The sequence below is a fragment of the Rhea pennata genome, chromosome Z, assembly GCF_028389875.1.
Source record: "Rhea pennata isolate bPtePen1 chromosome Z, bPtePen1.pri, whole genome shotgun sequence".
NCBI classification, from domain to species: Eukaryota; Metazoa; Chordata; class Aves; order Rheiformes; family Rheidae; genus Rhea; species Rhea pennata.
In genome coordinates, this window is record NC_084702.1 from 9,905,356 (window position 1) to 9,927,900 (window position 22,545).

General features: G+C 40.8%; 1 protein-coding gene across 1 annotated transcript in view; it reads right to left on the reverse strand.

The window, feature by feature from the left end:
* Positions 1-6,350: 6,350 nt before the first annotated feature.
* The window catches only part of PIGG (phosphatidylinositol glycan anchor biosynthesis class G (EMM blood group)), a 97,717-nt gene continuing 81,522 nt past the window's right edge, over positions 6,351-22,545 (reverse strand). The window contains exon 13 of the mRNA XM_062600120.1: positions 6,351-8,638. Within this exon, the coding sequence (XP_062456104.1) occupies positions 8,413-8,638 (226 nt within the window). The 3' untranslated portion in view covers positions 6,351-8,412. The remainder of the gene's footprint in view (positions 8,639-22,545) is intronic.

Below are 22,545 nucleotides of genomic sequence, written 5' to 3' on the forward strand. Positions count from 1 at the left end.
CTGGAAATTATCTGCAAGTAAGGTCTCTCTTGGCTCCATGAGCAAAGCTCTCCTAATTTCTGTGGGAATGGAGCAAGGCCGTGAAACAATAATATTAAAAAGTCTATTTCAGGCAAACAATATGTCTTTAAAAAGCTCTTTTTTTTTTTTTTTTTTTTTTTTTTTTTGGATGGCACATATATTTTTAAAAAAGTAAAGAAATCCAAATTATCTAAGGAAAAGGATCCAGTAATTCTAGTTATTCATCCAACAAATACTGAAGCACTACCAGAGTAGATATGCTTACTCTGTACTCAGCTAAGACATTTTTCAAACCATCACATACAGAAATGCGAACTAATTATAATCTTTGCATCAAAGAGGAAAACTGCCCAATCTCTGTGCTTTTGTTTCAGCTAATCTATGTTCACTGCACTCTTCATGCAAATGAGCACATTCATTGCAAATGGTGTAAAATTACTTCGCTAATCATCTCGTATTTTATCATCAGAACTTGAGGCTTTAAATAGCTTGTTTGTGCTGTACCTGTGTGCTAGCCATGCTCCCTTCGGATATCGTTGCATTGGCTCTGCCAAACTCACCCCAAGGAAGGGAAGGCCAGGACAGTTTCCCAGCGGAGGCACAAGGAACGACTGAGTCTTCTTTAACTGCGTCTCTGCCCCTTACAGTACCAGGCAACTGTGCATCCACACGCATCTGCTTTTCCTCAAAGTGACTGCAGACACTGTGGGACAGGCCGCAAGGCTGTTGAGTGTAGAGGTCTGGGTGAATAGGAGGAATTTCCAGGATGTTGCTTCAATGTGCACCTAAAGCAAGTTGTTCCAGGACCAGAGGAACCAGCAAAGCCTGGTTTCAACATCCACCTTTTGCCCAAAGTGTGTCTACATGGACTGACCACAGGTACTTTTAACGTGATTGAAAGTTAGCCAGCTCTGGCTTGCCTGACCTTTAGCAAGGACGTGTCCTGAGACCTTTGTCAATGACACTTGCGGAGGCTTAAATTGAGGAACTCAAGTTATCCTTAAGACTTCGGCTTTTCTCCAGGTTTGTTTGAAACAGGTCATCAGTGTGAACAAGTTCACATATGCACCCCCCTTAGCCACCTAAACACACAGATACTCCAATAAAAACATTTCTATGAGTAAACTGTTACTACAAGAGCACACTGGAAAGTGTGCTCTTACCTGTAAGTGAGCCATCATTACCACTCAGAGTACTGCTTTGCTTTCACATTTTTTTCCCTAGAGTTTCCATAAAACATGTCATTTTTGGCTTACCTGGAGATGCTGCATGTGAAACAAGGGCATAAGGGAGCTTACAGCAGTGTCCCCAGCCTTGCTCACCCAGCAGAAACCACCACAGAATGGACAAATTCCTCTCCAGTACTTCCAGTCTCTTATTTTTTTCCGTCCCTGTACCTCAGCTCCATCTTCCCTCATGTGTTCTTCTTGTCCTCTACTGAAGGCATGGCAGGGAGCCTCAGTGCCCTCAGAGGACCTCCCCAACCTCCACTCTATGCACCCAGGCTGGGAGAGCCAGGTGCATCCGAAGACCATATAGGGCATCTCAAAATCTCCTGCAAGGAGCAGCTATACCCATAGAGCTGCGGTAGTCACTTAAGTCTCTTTTTAAGCATTTCTCAACCAAAAAGTAGCCCCCAGTGCACACAAGATTTGCCCCTAAACTTCCTTTCAGTCCCATGCTTGCGTTTCTCACCAGCCAGCTACCTTTGGGAGTCCAAAACCCGTGGGTGAGAAATACCGCATGCTGGGGCTGATGTGGGATTTGGGCCAGCAAAACTGTTTGTTGTTGCCCATTTCAAAGGTATTTCTCAGAGAGTAAAATGTTGATTTCCAAGGCTGTAGGCATGATCCAGCTGCCTGTCTTCTTGCATTTGATCTTGTGCCCAGCCACCCAAAGGATCTACAGACAAAAGCTGCTCAACACAAATGTTGACAAATTAATTTATGCTAAACTGATGAGCATAAACTGTGGAGACTCTACCACTCTCCAGCACCGTCTCTGGGAACATGCATTCATCTACCTAGGGGCCCACAGCACATAAACAGCTTTCACAGCTTGCTGAATGCTGTGGACCATGTGGGGCTATTCTGACCGGCTGGTAACTCCTGCAACCTCCAGAGACAGTGCTCTGCTAACAGCTTCCATTTTTCGTAGCAAGGAAAATTAAACTCAGGTTTTCCTCCCTCACCAGCTCCAGAAAACAAGTCCTCTGTATGCGTTGTACCAAGTGTACTCAACATAGGCCCACAGAAATCATAAAGAAAAGCTCAGAACTTTCATAGTTAACTTCAGGCTTGAAAGGCAAGCTGAACATTTTGAGGAATCATCTGTTTTGTAACAACAGAAGCAATGGCAAAACAGGACCCTTCATCATTAAAACTGGGAATCCTGAAGTGACAGGGACACTGTAGGAGGCCTGGTTAAGGGCAGATGGTATAAAACTTTCCCTCTAGCGACTCTTACTCCTGATTTCTGAGGTATAAACACATTGCTACATAAAATAAAGCCAAAAGAGAGCTCAGGAACATGAAATGCTACTTTCCAGCTGTAGTGTTAACGTTACCATTTTTATATAAAATAATGCAACACAGTTTATTTCCTATTGCCTACATTTTTCATTTTGTCATGAAATCAAATGACAGAGATTTTTGACTTCAGGAAAGTCTGTAAAATAACCATTTAAAAAAATGGCAGCGCTCATATTAAACATAACAAAACTGTGAAATCTTAGAAAAATTTTACCTGGAAGAGACTGCTGGAGCTCACTCAGTACCACCTCCTGACCACTTCAGGAACAACGTAGACAGGTTGTGCCAACCTGTTAAAATCCCAAGGGTGGAGTTTGGACCCCTTGCAGGCAGTGAGCACCTTCCTTGGAGAAAGGTTTCTCTGAGACCTGGCCATGCTCCATGCTGCATTTGAATCTGTTGCCTTTGGGGGTGCACCCTGGAGAAGAGCATGCCTCCACTGCCTTGGTGCCTTCCCTCGTGGGAGTTCAGGGCAGCCAGAAGAGCTCCTCTTTGCCCAGCCTGAACAAAGGCACTCTTCACTTTGAGATTATGGAATTAATGGCTAATTGTGGTTAACACAGAGGTCTGGAATGGGTTGGGTGAACAATGACACACTGAGGAGCTCCAGTTCTGACCACTCTCCATGGTGTAGAACCACCAGGATGGGTCAACCTTTCCCTCTTGGGAGGTCCTGCAGACTAAAGAGTTACTGTCTAGAGGGTTACAGGACTCATGAGGTGCAGTGGAAAGAGCATATAAGGACTATGCAAACCTTGCACAGGATTTTTTTTAAGGGTATTGAGGGGACATGTAAGACTTCTTATGGGAGACCTATAGGAAGGACTAAAGGCGAGGAATGATCAGGGTGGATTGGGAAGGAACAAGAACAGTAAAATAGAGTGAAAAGAGGAGTGTAAAGCTGGATGTAAACAGGTTGCTATGCAGTGTTCTTTCCTGATGGAGCCCTGCACTGGATTGCTGTTGTGTATCCTCTCTTTTCATTAAATCCTGTGTCTAACTACGGTGAATGACAGAGAGCTTCAAGCTGAACTCGCTAGTGAGTAAGATATGAGGACTGGGAGCAACTGGAGCAAGCCTGGGAACCTCTGGAGCTCCTATGTCCTGTGCCACAAGAGGGGAGATCACAGATACTTGGGGCCAAGTACTGGATAGCCTGAGTGTCTAAGGCCAGATGCTGGAGGAATTTGTACTGCTTGCACATGTATATGTGCAAATATGTGTACATATGTATACATATGTAAATACACACACACACATATGTATGCATGTGTGCATATATTCCACCAGTGGACTTGAATCCTGATCAGCTGGACAGCAGGAACAGGATTGGGTAGTCAGTGCTGCTCATGTGTTTGAGTGCTGCATGTTTCTGAGGGTGCTGGTAACGTTTCGTTTTCTTGTGTTGATCTGCATGGCTGTGTAATGCGTGTGCATGCATACGCGTGCCTGACACACGCATGATACACACTCAGCCTTACTGCTGAGGAAATAGTGCCACGGCAGCCTTGCCTCTGACACTCTCTGCCTCTCCTCAAACCTGCCGTGCTCCTGCCGTCTCACTGTTTCAGAGTTCTCCACTGGGCTCGCTCCTCTCAGCCAAGGTCTGCTCCATGCTGCTCTTGACAGCTTAAACTAGGCATCGGCTCTGGATGTGGTTGAACAATGCAAGGACAACCCTGGGTTGCCAGTATCTGGCCAACATGTCTCTCTTGCTGCCTGCCATCACTCATGAGTTGCGCCACAACCCACGAAGCCCAGCCTGCGTCACTTGCCCCTGGCTGTGGCAGGGCTCCACGTCTGCTCATGAAGGTGCTCCAGAAGGCGCTATCAGCCCATCTCTCCATCCTACTGAGGCCACTCTAAAGAGCAGCCCAACCCTCCAGCACTCCCACCACCCCCCCGAGTATGGGATCAGCCCCAGACTTGCATCAAATGCCCTCTATCCCTTCACCTAGTTCGTTAAGAAAGACATTAAAACAGCTGTGGCACAAGCATTACCCCGAGCTACATCACCATTCACTGGAGACAAAACTTGGAGCCCAGAGGTTCAACCCATTTTCTGCCTGCCTTCTGGTGTGTTGATCCATAGCTCTCCACTTCAGCTCTAAGCAGACCATGTCAAAGGCCTTGATAAATTCAAGATGTCCAACATGTGCTGCTCTCTCTTTGTCCGTGTAGTCTCCTCTGAGCAGACAGTCAGGCACCAAACGGATCAGGCACAAGTCGCTCTGACAAATTGCTCCTGACTGACCCTTCCTGGGCTGGGAAATGGTCTCTTGGAAGAGCTACTCTATCACATGCCCAGGGAGCAAGAAGTAGGTTGTTCACTGGATCTTCCTCAATTTTCTAGAAGATGAATTCAATGCTGGGCTTTTTCCAGGCCTCAGGAACCACCACTGATTTCCACAAAGGAGAAAGCAACACTTCAAAGACATGGGCCACCTTTACCCCTTGCCCCACCAAGCGGTGGGCCCACAGCTTCCTTCACCTCCCTTGTGATGCTGAAGCAGTGGGGGAAGCCCTTTGTGCCAGCTTGTGCCTGTTGCCCCTCATTGTATGACTGTGCAGTTATCAAGATAAATCAGGTTTAATCTGCAGGTGCTTTACTACATGAGGCCCACCGCACCACACAGGAACAGTCAATTAGTATATGTCTATTGCCTGCTTCAAAGGCTAGGAACTACTGCATCCATGTCCGTAAAGATTGGTTTACACGATGGCTTACATACAGCTAAGAATAAGCTGGACTTCTCTACAAAGGAGAAATATGGATATATAGCATGTGAAATATGGATTTTTTTTTTAACTTGAATTTGTTTACAAGTCTCACTTTGCTCACGGAATCACAGTCTCAATTCCCCAGCTCAAGTCTGTTTGCCTATGACAAGAACCAGCTTCACTGCCTCAGCTTTATACTGTCATAACCCAAAAGCTGATGAGGTCAAAAGTAGTATTTCATTTGCTTATACTCAAGAGAATAAAGATCACAATTCTGAAGTAGAAAGCACCATGTTTTCTTGTCCTGTTACCCAAACTGACGTGTTAATTCCATTCAGACATGTAGTCCAAATTCTTCTGTCCTATCCCAATTTGAAAAGCCAGGTAACAGTTTTCACAAGTCATATATTCAGTGGTCTTTTATTTTTTCCTGAATTTGATATGAACATCCTTAAATTTCAGAGGAAAAGGGAGAGGCTACAATGAAAATTAACTGAAGGCCGAATAATTTTGGTAACTGTTACTGACTTTTAGGACACAGAGGTTTTTTAGCTTTCTTCTTCTTCCACTTGAAAGACAAGGAAGGAAAATGTTCAACATTCATGACAATTCACTGTTAGACCTCACACTAAGGTCACATAGAACCACTATGATGATTTAATTATGTAAGCTAAAGAAATTCAACTTTAATACCCACCAGTTAAGTTTACTACTCGACAAAATGCCCAAGACACTTAAAAAAAGAAAAAAAAAAAAAAAACCACAAAACTAAGGAATGCAAGATCTTGTGAACATCATCAAGAAATTCTACCTTGCTTTAAGGTACTCTACACTCGAAGCACCTCCAACCTTTCCACTCCTCTGTGTTAGCACTCTCTCTCTTTAAGTCTAATCACTTTTATTCTATACTAATGTGAGGGAGGACTGCTCAGGAATCAACCAAGTAAGCAAACAGAGAAGATGGCAACAATCCACATACTGTTGCCAGGCAACAGGTAACTAGAAAAATACTGAGAATGATAAAAATGGTACATGTGTATAGCATTCACAAATACAAAACATTTTAAATATTCAGTATTTTGCAGTGAAAAAAACAATTTATTAGAAAAATATTTAATTTTTAAACTTTTAACAAGTCACAGTGAACAACATCTAAGATCCAGCAGTTTCTTCTCCTGCTGAACAGCATTACATGACCAGATTACCGAAAAGTCTGTGGTTATGCAATTCCAAAAATTTTCATTATTACTGATTAATATGGCCTATTATTAATGCAGGTGCCACTGATAAAAAACAAAGGGTTGTTTTCTGAGATTAGCTGTGTCTGAAATATGAGATGAAAAGATTATCAGTGATCGTAATAAATGCGTTATTAGCTACAGAAGGCTCAAGAGCTTTTTGTTTTCAGATTCATGGCAAGAGGTAAAGTTCCCCATATGTTCCTCTTTTGATATAACTTTAATATATTTAGATTAAATCCTAACTGCTGCAAACTCAGACAAAAATAACAGTCAAAAAACCCACGTAAAGAATACTTATACTAAAAACAGGCATCAGTATATATTTTCTTGACAGTAGCATAGAAAATGGCACTGCTATAAATTAGTTATGCCACATTTCCAAGAGGGACTAAGGGGAAGATGATGTAAACACACATTTGATTCTGCTGGTAACACAGCCCATTAAGCTGTTTCCCTGCTCATGGCTCTTAACCTTCTACCTGAGTGTGGAAAATATGATCAACCTCTCAGCGCAGCTGCCACAAACCTGATTTAACATTTATACTTATTAATAAAAAGAAACACATTTTAGTGCTGAACAGACTCCACAGAAGATTCATTACACTGTTAGCCCACAATGTTTCTTATCCAGTGCCTGAGGTGCTGAAGTGCAGACAGAAATCCATCACAGTTAATGATTGCACCCATCTTAGAGAGGAAATGCTGCCTTTAAATAAATATGCTGCCTACGCTGCCTACATTAAACAAACAGAAAAATCTCTTACATGGGATGTTTGTAGTGGAATTCCATTATTTGATAATACGTTAAACATGCACACTATGAACAAAAAATTGAAAGCTAAAGCTAAAGATACAGTATCTTACCGACATCATCAACAAGTCTACATGTTTTTAGAATTCTGTAAGCTAAGAAAGAAGAAAAGTGTTTTATTATGTGAAAGATTCTGTTCAGTACCCATGAGGGAATGATATGTATTTTTATTAATCTGCATTTATTATCTACATTTTAACATTCAAATCGAATTTATATAATTACAAATATTTTAATTAAACTGAAAATGTTGAGCAGTATGACCTTTTGTCAAATTTCTGTGATCAAACTACCACTAGACTTGTATTTGCTCCATCCTTACTGCTTTTACTAGTGTCTTCTTCCCACAAACATGAAAGTTGCTGATTTATATAGATGTATCAAACAAAAACTTTCCAGCACAACAAGCTGATTACAACAGGCTATTTCTTTTGTTCTTTTTAATTTTTCTATGCTACAAGAAAAAAAATCAAATTCAGAAACATATACAACTAATTTTACTGATGAAACTTTACAAAAGGATACTGCAAAAGCCATTCCTTCTGTTTCTGAACTGTTTTGGAGGGATTGCATTTAATGTATTTAATGAACTTCTGGTTTTTTGTTTTCTAAGTAAGGAAAAATCAAACAGTAAAAGCAGATATGAAAAAGCCAGTATTCAAGAATGGCTGAATGTGAGAAGCATAGTGTTCATCTCTTTTCCTAGAATAGTATTTTTCTTTGAAGTTCAAGACTTCTCATCTTAATCCAAAGAAATCTTTATTCATTAAAAAAAAATCAGTACTTGACATCTCTCTATGTAACATATAATAGAATCAATTTTGTATTTGGTATACTATGAAATTCATTGTCACGTAATATTGTGACTCAGTTATTCAGTGAATGCTGTAATGACTACTATGAAACAAAAGTTATTAATGAAAATCAGTTAACACATATAAACCCATCAAACCCTATGTAATATTGCCTAAAATAAACAAGGTCACTCTTCAAGCTATACACAACAGTTTTAAACCATTATTTTCTTTTTTCCATTCCAGTGACACACTGGACATCATGACGTAGACTGCGTAGAGTACATTTATTTTCAGTCTTGCACTTTCTGAGACTGGTTCTGATCCATGGCTGTGAAGAACAAGCAGATAGCAGCTGTGATGAACACATGCATCCCCTCATACAGTAGTTTTGGCGAGAAGACACTCCATATGAACAGGTGGTAACGCAGGCTTGTTACCAAAATGATGTAGATGGCAACTGGAATAGAACGTATCAGTGCATAGCAGAAACAGCCGTGACCCATTGCTGCTGAATTCCTAGTAACAAAAACAAAGGAGTTCATTCTCAGGTAAACATAAACATTTTTAGCATTATTTTACAACACAAAGAATTTTCACAGACCTCCACCTTACTTTAAAAAAATAATTTTTGATGCAATGATGTAACTAACAAAGCTTTCACTTACCACCTCTATACCCTAAAATGGAAGTACCTCACATATTTGCCTAGCAATTGTTACTGCAATAACGGCAGTGAGTAGTTCACCTCAAACTTAGAGGGCTCTGTGTTTCAGTGTGTTTCATTCTAACTGTTAGAGCCTCTATTAAGCCATTTCAAGATAGTTTCATCCATTGCTGGCCTTCCAGTGACTTTCCGTTGCATCTGGATGATCACAGGCAGGGAAGATTTCTCTGTCCCTTCACAAAGCTGCACAGCCCTGTATGAAGGATGATCCAAGTAGGGCCTGCTCTCCTCATAAAGGGCATAAAACTTGCCAAAGAACACTGCTGCCTGAAAGCAATGATGTTGGTTAAAACAACATAAAAATTGTACTATTAGAAAACTTTGCAAATCAAGCTTAACACAATCATACCCCAGAGAACACCATATTACGTTTACATGAGCAGTTCATCACATTCCTGTAATAGAAGGAAACAGCTAAATTATCTGGCCCCACTGTGTTGCAAGAATGTCTTCTCCACCTGCAACTTGCTTGGTCCAAATCTGTCACATTCAGTATTCTAGTTAGTGACAGGTATCAAATGATAATGGAAATGAAAGAGTTTTTTGCACTGCTTTGTTCTCCCTCCTTGGAGGTGCTAATTCCTTAGCAATGATGCAAGGTTGGCATGTGTACCCTTTCCCCATACCAAATCTGCAGTAAGTCACACCCAATTCAAATCCCTACCTGTTCAGAAAAAAGACAAAAATAAAGCTATCTCACTGGAATAACGCACAGAATATTTCCTTCTCCCTATCAAAATATTTTCCTTCATCAATACCCACAGAACATATCAGCAGAAAGTAGAAATGAGTTGTAGTGAAATCCTGACCTGAGGGTCTGTTCTGTTCGTCCCCAATTTTAATTTGGATCTTGTTCTAAATAATACAAAATCTAAGGAGACTATCCTCTCTATGAGATGTAGATTAGTCACTTATGACTAGGTAAACTACAGAATGCAACATTTTAGTTAAATCAATACACTTATTATTCTTCAAATACAAATAGTTATGACCACGCCCTGTTTTCCAATGAAGTCAAGAGCAAAATTCCCAAGAACTTTAGCAAAAGGAAGAACAGATCATGAAAGCAGAGTTGAAAAATGAACCAGGAACAGCAGGTGTGAATGACTGCAAAACAAATACACTCAGTTCACAGAAAACTATTTCTCTAGCTGCTTAGCCAAGAAAACTGTGACTTGAGAGTGAACGAGGTTCCTCCCTTCTTCTGCTCGACTATCACAGTGTTCAGTGAGCTTGTGCAAATAACCAGCTTTATGTTTAATAAGTGATTTTGTTGACAAGGATTAAGCAAACTGCAGTTCACTCAGTCTTAGCTGTATTCAAGCTGATATGCATAAAAATAGTATTTGTAGAAGCTAAGTGCTACAACTGAAAAAACAAAGGAGATGGCTGTTGTGCGAGATAAGCAAACAGACAAATTTAAGGCTTTTCTTAAAATAGAAATGCACTTGAGGGATCAGCTAGATAAAGGCTATCACTGAATGGATATCTATCACATTTATTAAGCGCAAAGTGATTTTCAAGGGAAATTTAATGGAAAGAAATGTATGAGACCATGAAGCTATGCATCCAACTCTTTCAAGAACTCTGCTTTCTAAATCTAATTTTAAATTCATATCTCTTTTCTCAATACCTGCTCATCTAAGAATACATGTGGTACGCTATGGAATGAAAGCTCTTCTAACTGCAAATCAATGATTAGGATTTTTTAAAGGCTGTTTCTTTAATTATGAAGAAAATGGTTGGAAAATTATTTGGAATGGATTCTATGTGTTTACTTTTTTTGCTCAAAAATTAGGTCGATATAATTAGGTATACATTTTATACTAGAGCTAGAGCACACTGAAAACTGTAATTTTATTTTTAAGGCTAAAATTATGCTTTTTTTGCATTATGACTACTAGCAAACAATCCCCAAGCCAGTAAGTGGTACAATTCTTTCTGTATTCTGATACAGTAATAATAAACTATTTTCTGCTTGTACAATATCTTTACTTCCAAAAGGTCTCAGCACTCACTTGGTCTTTCAACAAAACAAAGTCACCCACCCGCAGAGGAAAATCTTGGCAGCTTCACAGTATAATGCAGTAGAACAATTTAGAGAAGGCAATAGAAGCAGACTGTATCCAAATTAAACTGTTAGTAGGGTTCAATAGTAGGATAATTCAGTATATTTTGGAGCTGGTACAACAGTTCAGTCTCTTCTTGTTGCAGAAACAGTGCTGGAATGACTGAGCAAAAGCAATTAGAACTACTCTGTATTCTGATGCTACAGCAACGTCTTAGTCCTTCCAGCACAGTGCCTTTCTTGCTTCTGGAAGGAACCAAGATGATTGCACATCTAGGAAAAATGACTTTGTATGTTCACCTTGATCTTTCTGTGCACACACAGTGGCTGCAGAAGGCCACGAGGAACAGAGTGGACAGGGCTCAGGCTGCTGCAGCTAACATGATTAAGATGACTTGCCTGGTTCATAGCTGATTCATGAGTGACTCTGAAAAAGCCACTAAGAGAGCACAGAAAACTGCCTGCGGCAGGCCACGCGCTCATCCTCCTGCTTGTGAGCCAGCAATGATTACCCTGGCAACCTCGCAGTGCTGCTTCAGTGAGAACAAAGGGAGGACTCGTCTACAGCTTTATCTTGCAACTACTCCATACCAAACTGGCCCTGCAGCAACTGAGTCCTTTTTCTATTTGAAGAGGAGGAGTAGAAATAGAGGGATGTAAACTGTACACACTACTTCCATGCTGTAACAGAATCAGTTCGTTTTCAGGCCTCAGTGTAACGCAGGAGTGAAAAGGAGCCAACTTCTAGTGGTGAGATCATTTAGCAAGTTAACTTCTGTGGACTCTACTGGGGAATCAAAATGTGTTGAAGATTGTAAGGCAAACCCAAATGTTAGTTCACTTTAATGCTGAAGACGGCTAGATGCAAAAAAGTGAATGGCTTCAGAGACTTTTGAAGCAAAGAAAACACAGATTCACATTACTGAAAACTCCCTGTTTAGGGCGATTTTAGAGCACAGAGCCTAAGCAGTCTAGAGCATACAGACTTCTAGAGGAGAAGGCTTTCAGGAAAAAACTTCGCTTTCAATTGAATGTTTAATACAGAGAAAAGATGGCCAAGAAATTGTACTATTGATAGATTTTCTGCTTCTTTGGATCTCATAAATCTTAACTGCCAATGTTTTGTCAACGAACTTGCACACCTCAATACTCTTCTCTAACATGCTATTAAAATGGGTTACATACCACAATACAAGATTCATAAAATGAAAACATTATGCTCACAAAAGACATGAAAGGAAAACCACGCTTTTCTTGTGAAAGTATGTATGTCTCCTATTTACACAGAATATTTGACAGATGGTAGCATGGTTTCTTATTTTAAAATCAAGTCAAAAAAATTCCATAGACAGCCTTAGAGATGCTTCCACAAGGAATTTAAAGAATTCACTACTTGACATTGTTCTAACCCCTGATCATAAAATCAAACAGACATTTTAGAAAAAGGCACAAATATGAGTGAGGATTACCCCAGGGTTGTCATTCTTCTGGAAGTGGAGGGAAGAGGGGGCGGGGGTATTGTCTGGAGGGTTTCACTATGAACACTGCTGAAACTTTTCAATAAAAGTTAATTATTCTGTCATTTCTATTCTTCGAGTTTCTCTGTTTTTGCTGAATATCACTGCCTAGATTACCTCTTCTTAGGGATACTGAATTTGCATATTTGAAGACAATTTTTACTATATTAGTGGTAAGTTTATTCCTAGTCTTCCTGTAATTTCAGTTTGTAAGATCTCCTTGTTTAGTCCTCTCTGAAAAAATAGCTGGCACTTTGTTAATCCACCAGGCATACATTAATAAAAGGCTGCAGTCAGAAATAAACCCTCTAGCATTCCAAATGTCTGTGACATCTTAGAGCCTCTGTAATCTACAAGAAATTTCTCATATCTAAGACAAAATCAGTCACTTTAGTAACAAGAATGAATTTGCTATGTCTTTCCTACAAGCCTTACTCTCTTCTACTATAATTCTTATAGTGCTATTTTAGATTATAGCATGCAATCTCTCACTGTGATGAAAAAAGGCTTGGTATTTTTAGCAGATCCAAAGGAGCCAAAAGTCCTTTCAAAATTTACATAATCAATTCTGGTACAGACTATCAGTCAGAAAAGTCTTTTTCAATTATTTCTGCATTAATTCTATAGGATCACAATTTCGACAGCACATCCTCACCATTAGGTAATTGTCAAAAGGGTCGTTGTTAGTATGCTTTAAGGGGATACACAGTCTATTCTACAACCATGGAAAAGACGAAATGTGGGGACCACCACTAATTTTCCTCCACATTCCTTTAGTCAGAAAGAAAAGTGGAGAAGCTAAAATTATCTGAGAAAGGTCAAATTTCTGAGTTAGAAAGTTACAGTGGATTGTAGTATGTCCTGGAGTACAGCGCATTCTCATGAAGTCTTAGCTCTGAAAGGGTATTAAGCCCTGAAACTTCAATTCTCTTAATTTCAGCATCAAGAGGTGGAAAAACTTCAATAGTTTTGCCTGTTTTCACTGTTGGCATAATCAATTGCTCTGAGAAGTTCCTGTGAGGGAACGAAGCATCAGGCATCCAGAAAAGGTAGATCTTTCTCCTTGACCTCCACAATTAGCCAAACTGCTCAGAACAAAGCTCTGTCTGAGTATCTAAGATATGAGGCATATATCAATTAGGTTTCAGATTGCTTTTGCCTTTCTTCATGCAAGCTTGGCCCCAGAAAACAAACTGCTGTTCCAGAGGATGCCCTAAAGTGACACTTAATAAGATTTATAATAGACTGCAATTATGCTGTCACCCGGCAGGAAAGCCTGAGCAAGAGCTCTAAATGGCTACTTTCATCGTTTAACTGTTGGGACAATGGACCAATTGTACCTTCAATCAAGGCTATGAATTCCTTATAAAATCTGAGTGAAAGATGCCCGGTAGACCCAATTCTTCCTCTGGACAAGCTGATTTTCCCAAACACTAGCCCTCTACCAATTAACTTGCACTAGACTGGAAACTCTGCTGTTTGGACCCAGTGAACTCATCATTACCTTCCCTTAGAGTAAAGAGAGAGCACTGTATAAATGTAAACATCTAGGTCTATTTCAGGTTTTCAGGCTAAGAGATAGTTAAGTTGCACTCAAGACAGAGTTAGGATGTAAACTCCAGGTTCCTTCACCATCAAGGAGCCTGAACATGAACTGAAGCTTCTTTAACCTCTCCTTCACACAGTGAAGTGATAAGCAAACACAGAAACATCTCAGGATGCACGTACAGGTAACAGTTTTTCTAAAGCAACAAGGAGCAGCAAATCATTCTTTAAGAGTTCAGAGAGCCTATTTTGATTACAATATCCTTACTGAAAAAGTGAAATTTCAGACGAGTACACTGACATTTAGCACTCCTTTTTAGAGGGTACCTTTGGCTTACAGAACCAGTTTACTCCATTTAAGCTACAATGGTTAAGTATGAGTCCCATCCTTGTTCAAATACAGGGTTTGCATTAAATCTTGAATACTTCGCTCGTTATCTTTTCCTCACATGCTATTTTGGCAACGGCAATACTGATAAGTATGCAGTGATTGTACCTGTCTTTTACTTCTTAGTCTTCAATATGCAAAATTGTATGTATATATTTAAGAGTTATCATTGCCTTAGGCCTTCCCATAAGGCTGCTTTTATATTAACCCTTAGCAAGTGTTATTCTGTGCAGCTCCAAGAAAATCAACAGTTAAACCGGTCTACCCCTGCTGATGCTGGTCCTGATATCCAAAGCAATAGAGTATAACCAAATCACTAGAAGTCCTAACAAACAACATGTAAATCATAATTATTTCACAGCCTAGCATTAGGTTATTTTCTGCAAGTCTCCTTCCAAAAACCCACTTAGAATTTCTAAAGACTTCCAGTAGAAGAAAACTTGAAGCATTTTACATCAGCGTTATACATGCAGGCATAGCAAGGAAACTTTCAGGTTGATTTCCTATTAAGATGCAACTACAAGCTTTCTCACCCCCTTTGAAAACAAACAATTCTTGTTCATCATCTTAGCTAAAGCATTAAAAAAAAATACATCCAAAGATCATTCTGGACAGGCAGGCTTTGAAGAGATTCAAAATAGACTTTTATAGGGTTATTTAATTTAATTTAAATTGATTAGTTAGAATCTACCAGTCTACAGGGCTAAAGTGTCACAAGGCATTTTACAGCAGGAAGATTCAAACTATTTAAGTAATGTTCACTCTACTGCACTGAGGGCATAGTCACTTCCCTCTTGTGTTTCTCCATTACAGTAACCACTTTTAATATTGTGACTTAGCAAAAGTAACAGCTCTCTCCTCAAATTACTCTTGCCATCCAATACAAGGAACACGTTTGAGAAGAACTTGTGCACTTCAAGAAATGGTGTGAGAAAATAAGACTGCAAAATTCTAGATAGCAGTAGAGGGACAGTATCCTTATACAGCCTTATCCACAGCTACCAAACTCAAAAAGTCAGCTGTGCTGGGCAAAGCCCAGAAAAGAACATTTCTCTAATGGTGAAAAAGAAAAAAATCTGCAAGTCAGACCTCAGAAAATACTGCTCAAATGCAGGCCAGAACTTCTCATCTTTTTGATGGCTTGAATGTTTCCTGCTACCTAGATGCTGCAGATCAAGCAAGAAGAACATGTCACTTTGACCAGCTCTACCACAGCAAAATACTGCATTGATAAGTAGGGCTTGAGTGGTGCTAGGCAGACAGATGCACCAACACATCTTTAAAAGTTGTCATTGTATTCAAAAATTTATGTTTTCAGTGAAAAGAAACTCAGTTTGAATCTCTAACCATTAACCACCACCACAACAGAGATCTTCAACAACATGCAATAGTGTGAACCGCTGAGGGTGCAACCACTTCCTCAGAGGCATCTCACCACCAGCAGCTGTAATCAGCCAACTTAACCTATTGGTTTTCCATTTCAAAACTCTAATGCTATCCTGTCTCAACTGCATTCCTAGGCCAACCGTGTGCTATTCATCGGACATTTCTGAAAGCCTCTAAATCAGAAATTAAGCAGTGTGTGGAGTGTCAAGCTGCCTGCAGCTAGCCAGACAGGTAACATCAGGCATAAGGACTTTCTAAGACCCGAATCAAACTGTTTACAATTATCATATTGTTTCCTGTACTGCTTATAGGATAGCTGACTAACTCATTAGAGATATTCTGGATAAGAAAACAGTAACTGGAGACAAAAGCATAAGAATTTCCAATATATTTCATTTCAAGTCTACCCACAAATCAGCAATATATTCTGCTGTCCTCCAGTGATTACAGAGAAAATTATTTTACTTGTAGTTTTATTTTGGGTTTGCCATGGTTAATTCTAGTATCTCATTGTAAGTGCTGAAATGTCTTACAGAACATAGACTTCACCTTCTTTCTGAACAAGAACTATTTAAGAAGTATTTGTGAAATGTTCTCCCCTATTCTGCTTTTTGCTTCTTTTAAGAACATTTTTTCATTTATTCTTTACACCTGAGAATCACTGTCTCAAACCTGTACTGTTACGAAGACAAATAATTCCTCAGCATCATCCGTGGATCCAGTAACTCCCTGAGATCCTATTATGGGAAAATCTCAACTCCACAAGACTGAGGGAAATTCAGTAAGATGCAAAGCACTGTCCACACAAAGTGCAAAGTGTCTTTTGCATAGCTTAGGTGAAAAAAAAAATCAAAACAGACTGCTTTTATTATAGTTCTCCCACTTACCACCTTTAAAATTAACTTTAGTCTTTTGAAGTAGTCTCAAAACCCACTGTCAAATCACGCTTGAAGAAATTAAGCCCTATAAAGGGCTTATTCAAAGGCCCTTGAATTATTCAAAAAACATCTTCTGAGCTCAAGTTATGAAGTCTCAAAAAGTACTGCAACACCTCAGAGAATTCTGGCTGCTCATATACCGTACACTGGACAAGCAAAATCACAGCTGCAAAGATACTGGACCAGAAGAAAACAGTGCCAAGTATATTCACCTATCAGGCATATGTTCCGGTAAAATCTGGTATGAAAAGGAAGTAAAAGCTCAAGTCCTTCTGCTCTACAGTTTCACCCAAAATAGATTAGCTTTAAGATCCCCACCTGATCATAGGGATAGACTGTGGTCTGAATTCTTGCTGTGTAGTTCAAAATATCAGCAATTCCCAACAATATACTTAAGGATTCAGGGACACAGCAAGATAAGACTATTAACAACAGACAGTTCAATGTGACATCTAGAAACTTCTGTAAGAAAAAGGTATCTAAGTAAAAATCTATGTTTATGGTTCTCTATTTTCAAAAGAGTCCTCCTGAATGGCCATATTTGAACTTGAGCAGTAATAAACACAAAAGAGAACCTCCTTACAACTTGTAGGGAAGGAATAAAGTTGGTTTTATGCTTCAATTGGAAGATTTCTGTTTTGGAATTAAATTGAAGGAATATCAAAAGTACTGAAGACAATGGGGAGATAATTCCTTGAGTATACTGTGTAAATTACATGCAGTACTTCAGAACATCACTTTCAATCTTCTTCATATTTTTACCTGTGGTGCATTGTCCAGTGGGTTCCTCTTCATAGACTTATTTTTCCTCATGGAGCAATGAGGTGCATGTCTGGGACTACACAAGGACTTGTTCAGCTCAAGAACAATACATTTTTCTAGCAAGTTTACAGAACTATTGGAGTTATGACTAATTTGCATGAAGTTAAATAATTAAGAGTAACTATACTCATCTTCAGCATAAAGCCTGTAGAGCCCCACTTTCTCTTGTAATAATTACTGCACAAATAGAGCAGGGTCTGTAAACCAATACCCTGGGGTCTATACAAAGGACAAGACAATGCTAATACTATGGAACAACATACAGACATGAATTCACCTAGGGACGAAATAAGTGCAAAACTACTTTGTCAGAGCATCTTTTTCAAAAATCAACCTAGTCACAGACTGCCTTCCTCACTGGATGCTAGCTGAAGAGAATGCCAAGAGATTTTCCATACCATTGTTTTGGTGATGCTGTAATGATGGTTTGGGGTTCTGACACAGAACAAACCTTAAGTTCACAGTGGACTACTTCCAGAAAGATTGTAGATGTTAGTCTGTGGTTTAAGTCTGTTCTGCAGTGAAGGAATATGAAAGGACAGTTCTGAGGAAAACCAGAGTATTGCTTATCACCTGCCAGACAGAGAGTGGGGAAGGGATAGAGAGAAATGGGGACAGAAAGAAATGAGAACAGCAGAGAAAAAAGGGAGAAAGTAAGTGACAAAAAGGGAGAAAGAAAGAGCAAGAAAATCAGAGAGTGAAAAAGTGAGAGAAAGCCAACAGAAGTGAAAGAGAGGGAGTGTGAGCAAGAGAGAAGGAATGAGCAGCACAAACAGAAAGAGAGAGGGAGAAAAAGACAAGAAGAGGGAAAGAGAAAGTGAGAGGGAGAAAGAAAAGGAGAGAGGTATGGAGAGAAAAAAATGAGAGACAAAGAAAGGGAGAGAAAGAGAGAGGGAGAAAGAAGGGGAGGGAGAGAGGTGAGGGAGAGGGAAAGAAAATGAGAGCGAGAATGTGGGAGATAGGGAGAAAGAGAACCTGAGAAATAGGGGTGAGAGAGAGAGAGATGAAGGAAGAGTGAGAAAAATAGACAAACACAAAGAAACACAGGGGGGAAGCAAGAAGTAGGGGGGAGCAAGAATGAGAAAGCGGGGGGGGGGGAGAAAGAGGCAGAGATGAGAGGAGAGTGTGGGAGAGAGGGAGACAGGTGATTGGGAGACAGATGGGGGTGGGGGAGTAGGGAGAGAAAAACCTGGGGGGAGGGAGGAAGGGGCCTGAGAGTATCCTGATACCGATGAGGGGAGTAAGAGGGCAATAAGTGAGGGGAACAAGAGACAAGGAGAGAGAGAGAGATATGTAGGAGTGGGAACGTCTGGGGAGAGAGTAAGAGGAAAATATAGAAGAGAATAGAGAGAGTGATAAAGAGAGAGAGCTAATGAGCTTCAGAAAGAGAGACAGGGCCAGAGAGAGAAAGTGAGTGGAGGAAAGAAAGAGTGTGCGCAAGAGCCAAAGAAAAGAAAGAGTGAAAGAGAAGGAAAGAACATGAGGAGCAGCAAGAGTGAGAATGATATTGAAAAGGAGAATGAGAGGCACAGAGAGCAAGACAGATAGAGGGAAAGAGTAATAAAGAGAACAAGAATGTGAAGGAAAGAATGAGAGGTAAGGACAGCAAAAGAGAAAGGAAAAAACAGTGAGAGAAAGAGTGAGTAAGAGAGAAAAACTTTGAGAGGGAAAGAAAGCAAGCAAGATGGATAGAGATGGAAACAAAGTGAGAGACAAAGAAGGAGAAGGAAACTTGCTTTCTTTGAGCAAGGAAGTGAGCAAGAGAGAGAAAGGGAGCTAGTGAGAAGAAAAGAGGAGGAGAGAGTAGGAGAGGCAGAAGGAGGGAATGAGAGGGAAGGAGTGAACAGGAGGGAAAGAGATTGAGTGAGAGGGAAGACAGTGAAAAGTAGAACAATTGAGTGGGAAGAGAGCAAGAGCAAAGACAAGCAAAGAGAAAGACAGCAACTGAGAAGGAAAGAGTGAAAGGAGGGAACAGCAAGCAACAGGAAAGGGGGATGGAGAAAGAAAGCTAACAGAACTGAAGAAAGTGTGAAAGAGGGGAAGAAATGAGAGAAGGAGAGCAAGATAGAGCAAGTCAGAGAGAAAGAGAGGAATAGAGAATCACAGAATGGCAGAATGGTTGAGGTTGGAAGAGACACCTGGAGATCATGGAGTCCAGCTCTCTGCTCCAGCAAGGTCAGCTACAGCAGGTTGCCCAGGACCCTGGCCAGATGGTTTATATCTCCAGTATCTCCAAGAATGGAGACTCTACAACCTTTCTGTGCAACTTGTTCCAGTGCTCCATCACCTTCACAGTGAAAAAGTTTTTCCTTAGGTTCAGACACATCTTTCTGTGTTTGCGTTTGTGCCCACTACTTCTTATCCTCTCACTGAGTACCTCTGAAAAGAGTCTGGCTCCATCTTCTTTACACTGTCCCTTCAGGTATTGATACACACTGGTAAGACTCCATGAACCTCCTCTTCTCCAGGCTGAACAGTCTAAGCTTTCTCAGCTTCTGCTGACATGACAGATGCTCCAGTTCCTTAATTGCCATTGTAGCCATTTACAGGACTTGCTGTAGTATGTCCACATCTCTCTTGTGCTGAAAAGTCCAGAGTCAGATGCTGCATCCCAGTTGTAGCCTCATCACACTGAGTAGAAGGGAAGGATCACCTTCCTCAGGCTCCTGGCAATGCTCTTTCTGATGCAGCCCAAGATGCTGTTGGCTTTCCTTGCCACAAGAGTGCATTGCTGGCTCATAGTCAACTTGTTGTCCAACAGGACCCCCAGGGCCTTCTCCACTGAGCTGTTTTCCAGCAGGTCAGTCCACAGCCTATGCTTGCATCTGGGGTTACTCCTCCCCAGGTACTGACTGTTACTGGCCTCCAACTAGACTTTGACACTGATCACAACCCTCTGAGCCCTGTCATTTTGTCTACTTTAAGTCCACCTCACCGTCCACTCATCTAGCCCACACTTCCTGAGCTTGCCTAGGAGGATGTTAGGGGAGACAGTGTTGAGAGCCTTACTGAAGGCAAAGTAGACAACATTCACTGCTCTCCTCTTATCTATACAGCTACTCATTCCATCATAGAAGGCTACTAGATTGATTAAGCACAACCCCATGCCTTCATGAATCCATGCTGACTACTCCTGATCAACTTCTTGTCTTCCATATGACTGGAAATGATATCCAGGACTAGTTGTTCCATTACTGTCCCAGGGACTGAGGCAAGGCTGGCTTGCCTGTGCCTGGGACCTCCTTCTTGCCCTATTAAACTATGAGGAAAGGAGAGCATTTCAGAAGGAAAGAGAGGCACATGGAAGGAGAGCAAACAAGAAGGGAAAACAGGCTGAGAAAAAGAGACCCAAGAGGGTAACAGAGGTAGAGGGAAAGAAAGGCAGAGGGAAAGAAAGAAAGTGAGATAGAGTGTGCAGCAGATACAGGGAGGAAGAAACAGAGAGGCAGCAAGAGAGTGAGTGAAACTGATAGTAGGAAAGGCACAGGGAAACTGAGTGAAAGGGAAAGAGAGCATGAAAGTAGGAAAGAAAGCTACTAAGGGAAAGAGGGGCAAAGAGAAGCAGAGGGACAGGCAGTGAAACTTCAAGGGACGCAGAGAGGAGAAAGAACTAGAGGAAGAGAGTAAGCAAAAGACAGGCAAAGGGAAGGAGAGACAGAGAGAAAGAGAGTAAGAGGAACAGGCAGCAAAAGAGACAGCCAGCCAGGGGGAAAATAGAAGTAGGAAACAGACCAAGAGTGAGAGGTAAAGACAGAAAGTGAGAAACAGAGACAGATGAAAAGAGGAAGATTAAGAGGGAAAGAGTGAGAGGAAAAGCAAATAATCAGAAAGAAAAAAGTGAGAAAAAGAGAGAAAGAGAGTGAGCAAGAGGGGAAGAGTGAGAGGGAAAGAGTGGCAGATGTAAAGAGTTATTGAGAGGGAAAGTGTGTGTGACAGGACAGAGAGACAGCAGGAAATAAAGTAAGCAGGAAGGAAAGGGGGAAGGAAGAAAGTAAAAGGGAAATAAAGTGAAAAGACAGAAAGCAAGAGGGGAAGAGAGGTACAGGGAAACAGAGCAAGAAGGAAATACCAACAGAAGGAAAGACAGTAAGGAAGAGTAAAAGGCAGAGGAAAACAGAGGCAGATGGAAAGAGAATAACAAAAAACAAGATAAGCAGGGAAAAGGAGAGCAAGTGAAATAGAAAGACTGAGTGGGAAAGACTCAGGAGTAAGAGGGAAAGAGCAAGCAAGGGGGAAAGACTGAGGTAGAAGGAAAGAGTGAGTGTGAGGGAAAGGGAAGACAGAAAGAGAGCAAGTGAGAGGGAAAGAGCCTGAAGGAAAGAGTGAAGGAGAGGAAAAGATGGGCAGAGGGAAAGAGTAAGGAAAAGGGAAAGAGCAAAGGAGCGGATTGTAGAGAGTAGATTGAGTGAGAGACATGGAGAGAGAGAGAAAGCAAGTGAGAGAGAAAATGGAGAGGGAAAGAATGAGCAGGAAAGACTGAGAGGGAAAGAAAGTAAGCAAGAGGCAGAGGGAAAGAAATGTAAAGGTAAGAGAGCAAGTGAGAGGGAAAGATTGAGCAAGAGGCAGGGAGAGGCAGAGGGAAAGAGTGATTGGGAGGGAGAGTTTCATAGTGACAGCAAGTTTCACAGTGAGAGCAAGAGAAGAAAAGAGTAAGCAAGTGTGAAAGAAGGAGAGTGAGGGGCAAGAAAAAGTAAAGGGAAAAAGCAAGTGAGAGGGAAAGACAGTAAAGAGTGCTCAAGAGGCAGACGGAAAGAGCAAGTATAAAAACAAATAAGAAAAGACATTAAAAGGGAGAGAAAGACAGAATGAAAGAAAAGAATTGAGAGGGAAAGAGGAAGATAGAGCAATAGTGAAGTAGACTTAGAGGGAAAGAGGAGGAAAGAGAAGGAGAGGGTAGAGAGTAGGAGGCAAAGACAGCAAGTAAAAGAGAAAGGGAAAGTGACAGGCAAAGACAGAGGGAAAGAGCCAGTGAGAGGACAAGAGAGAGTAAGAGGGAAACAGAAAGTGAAGATGACCTGAGAGGGAAAGAGCATGA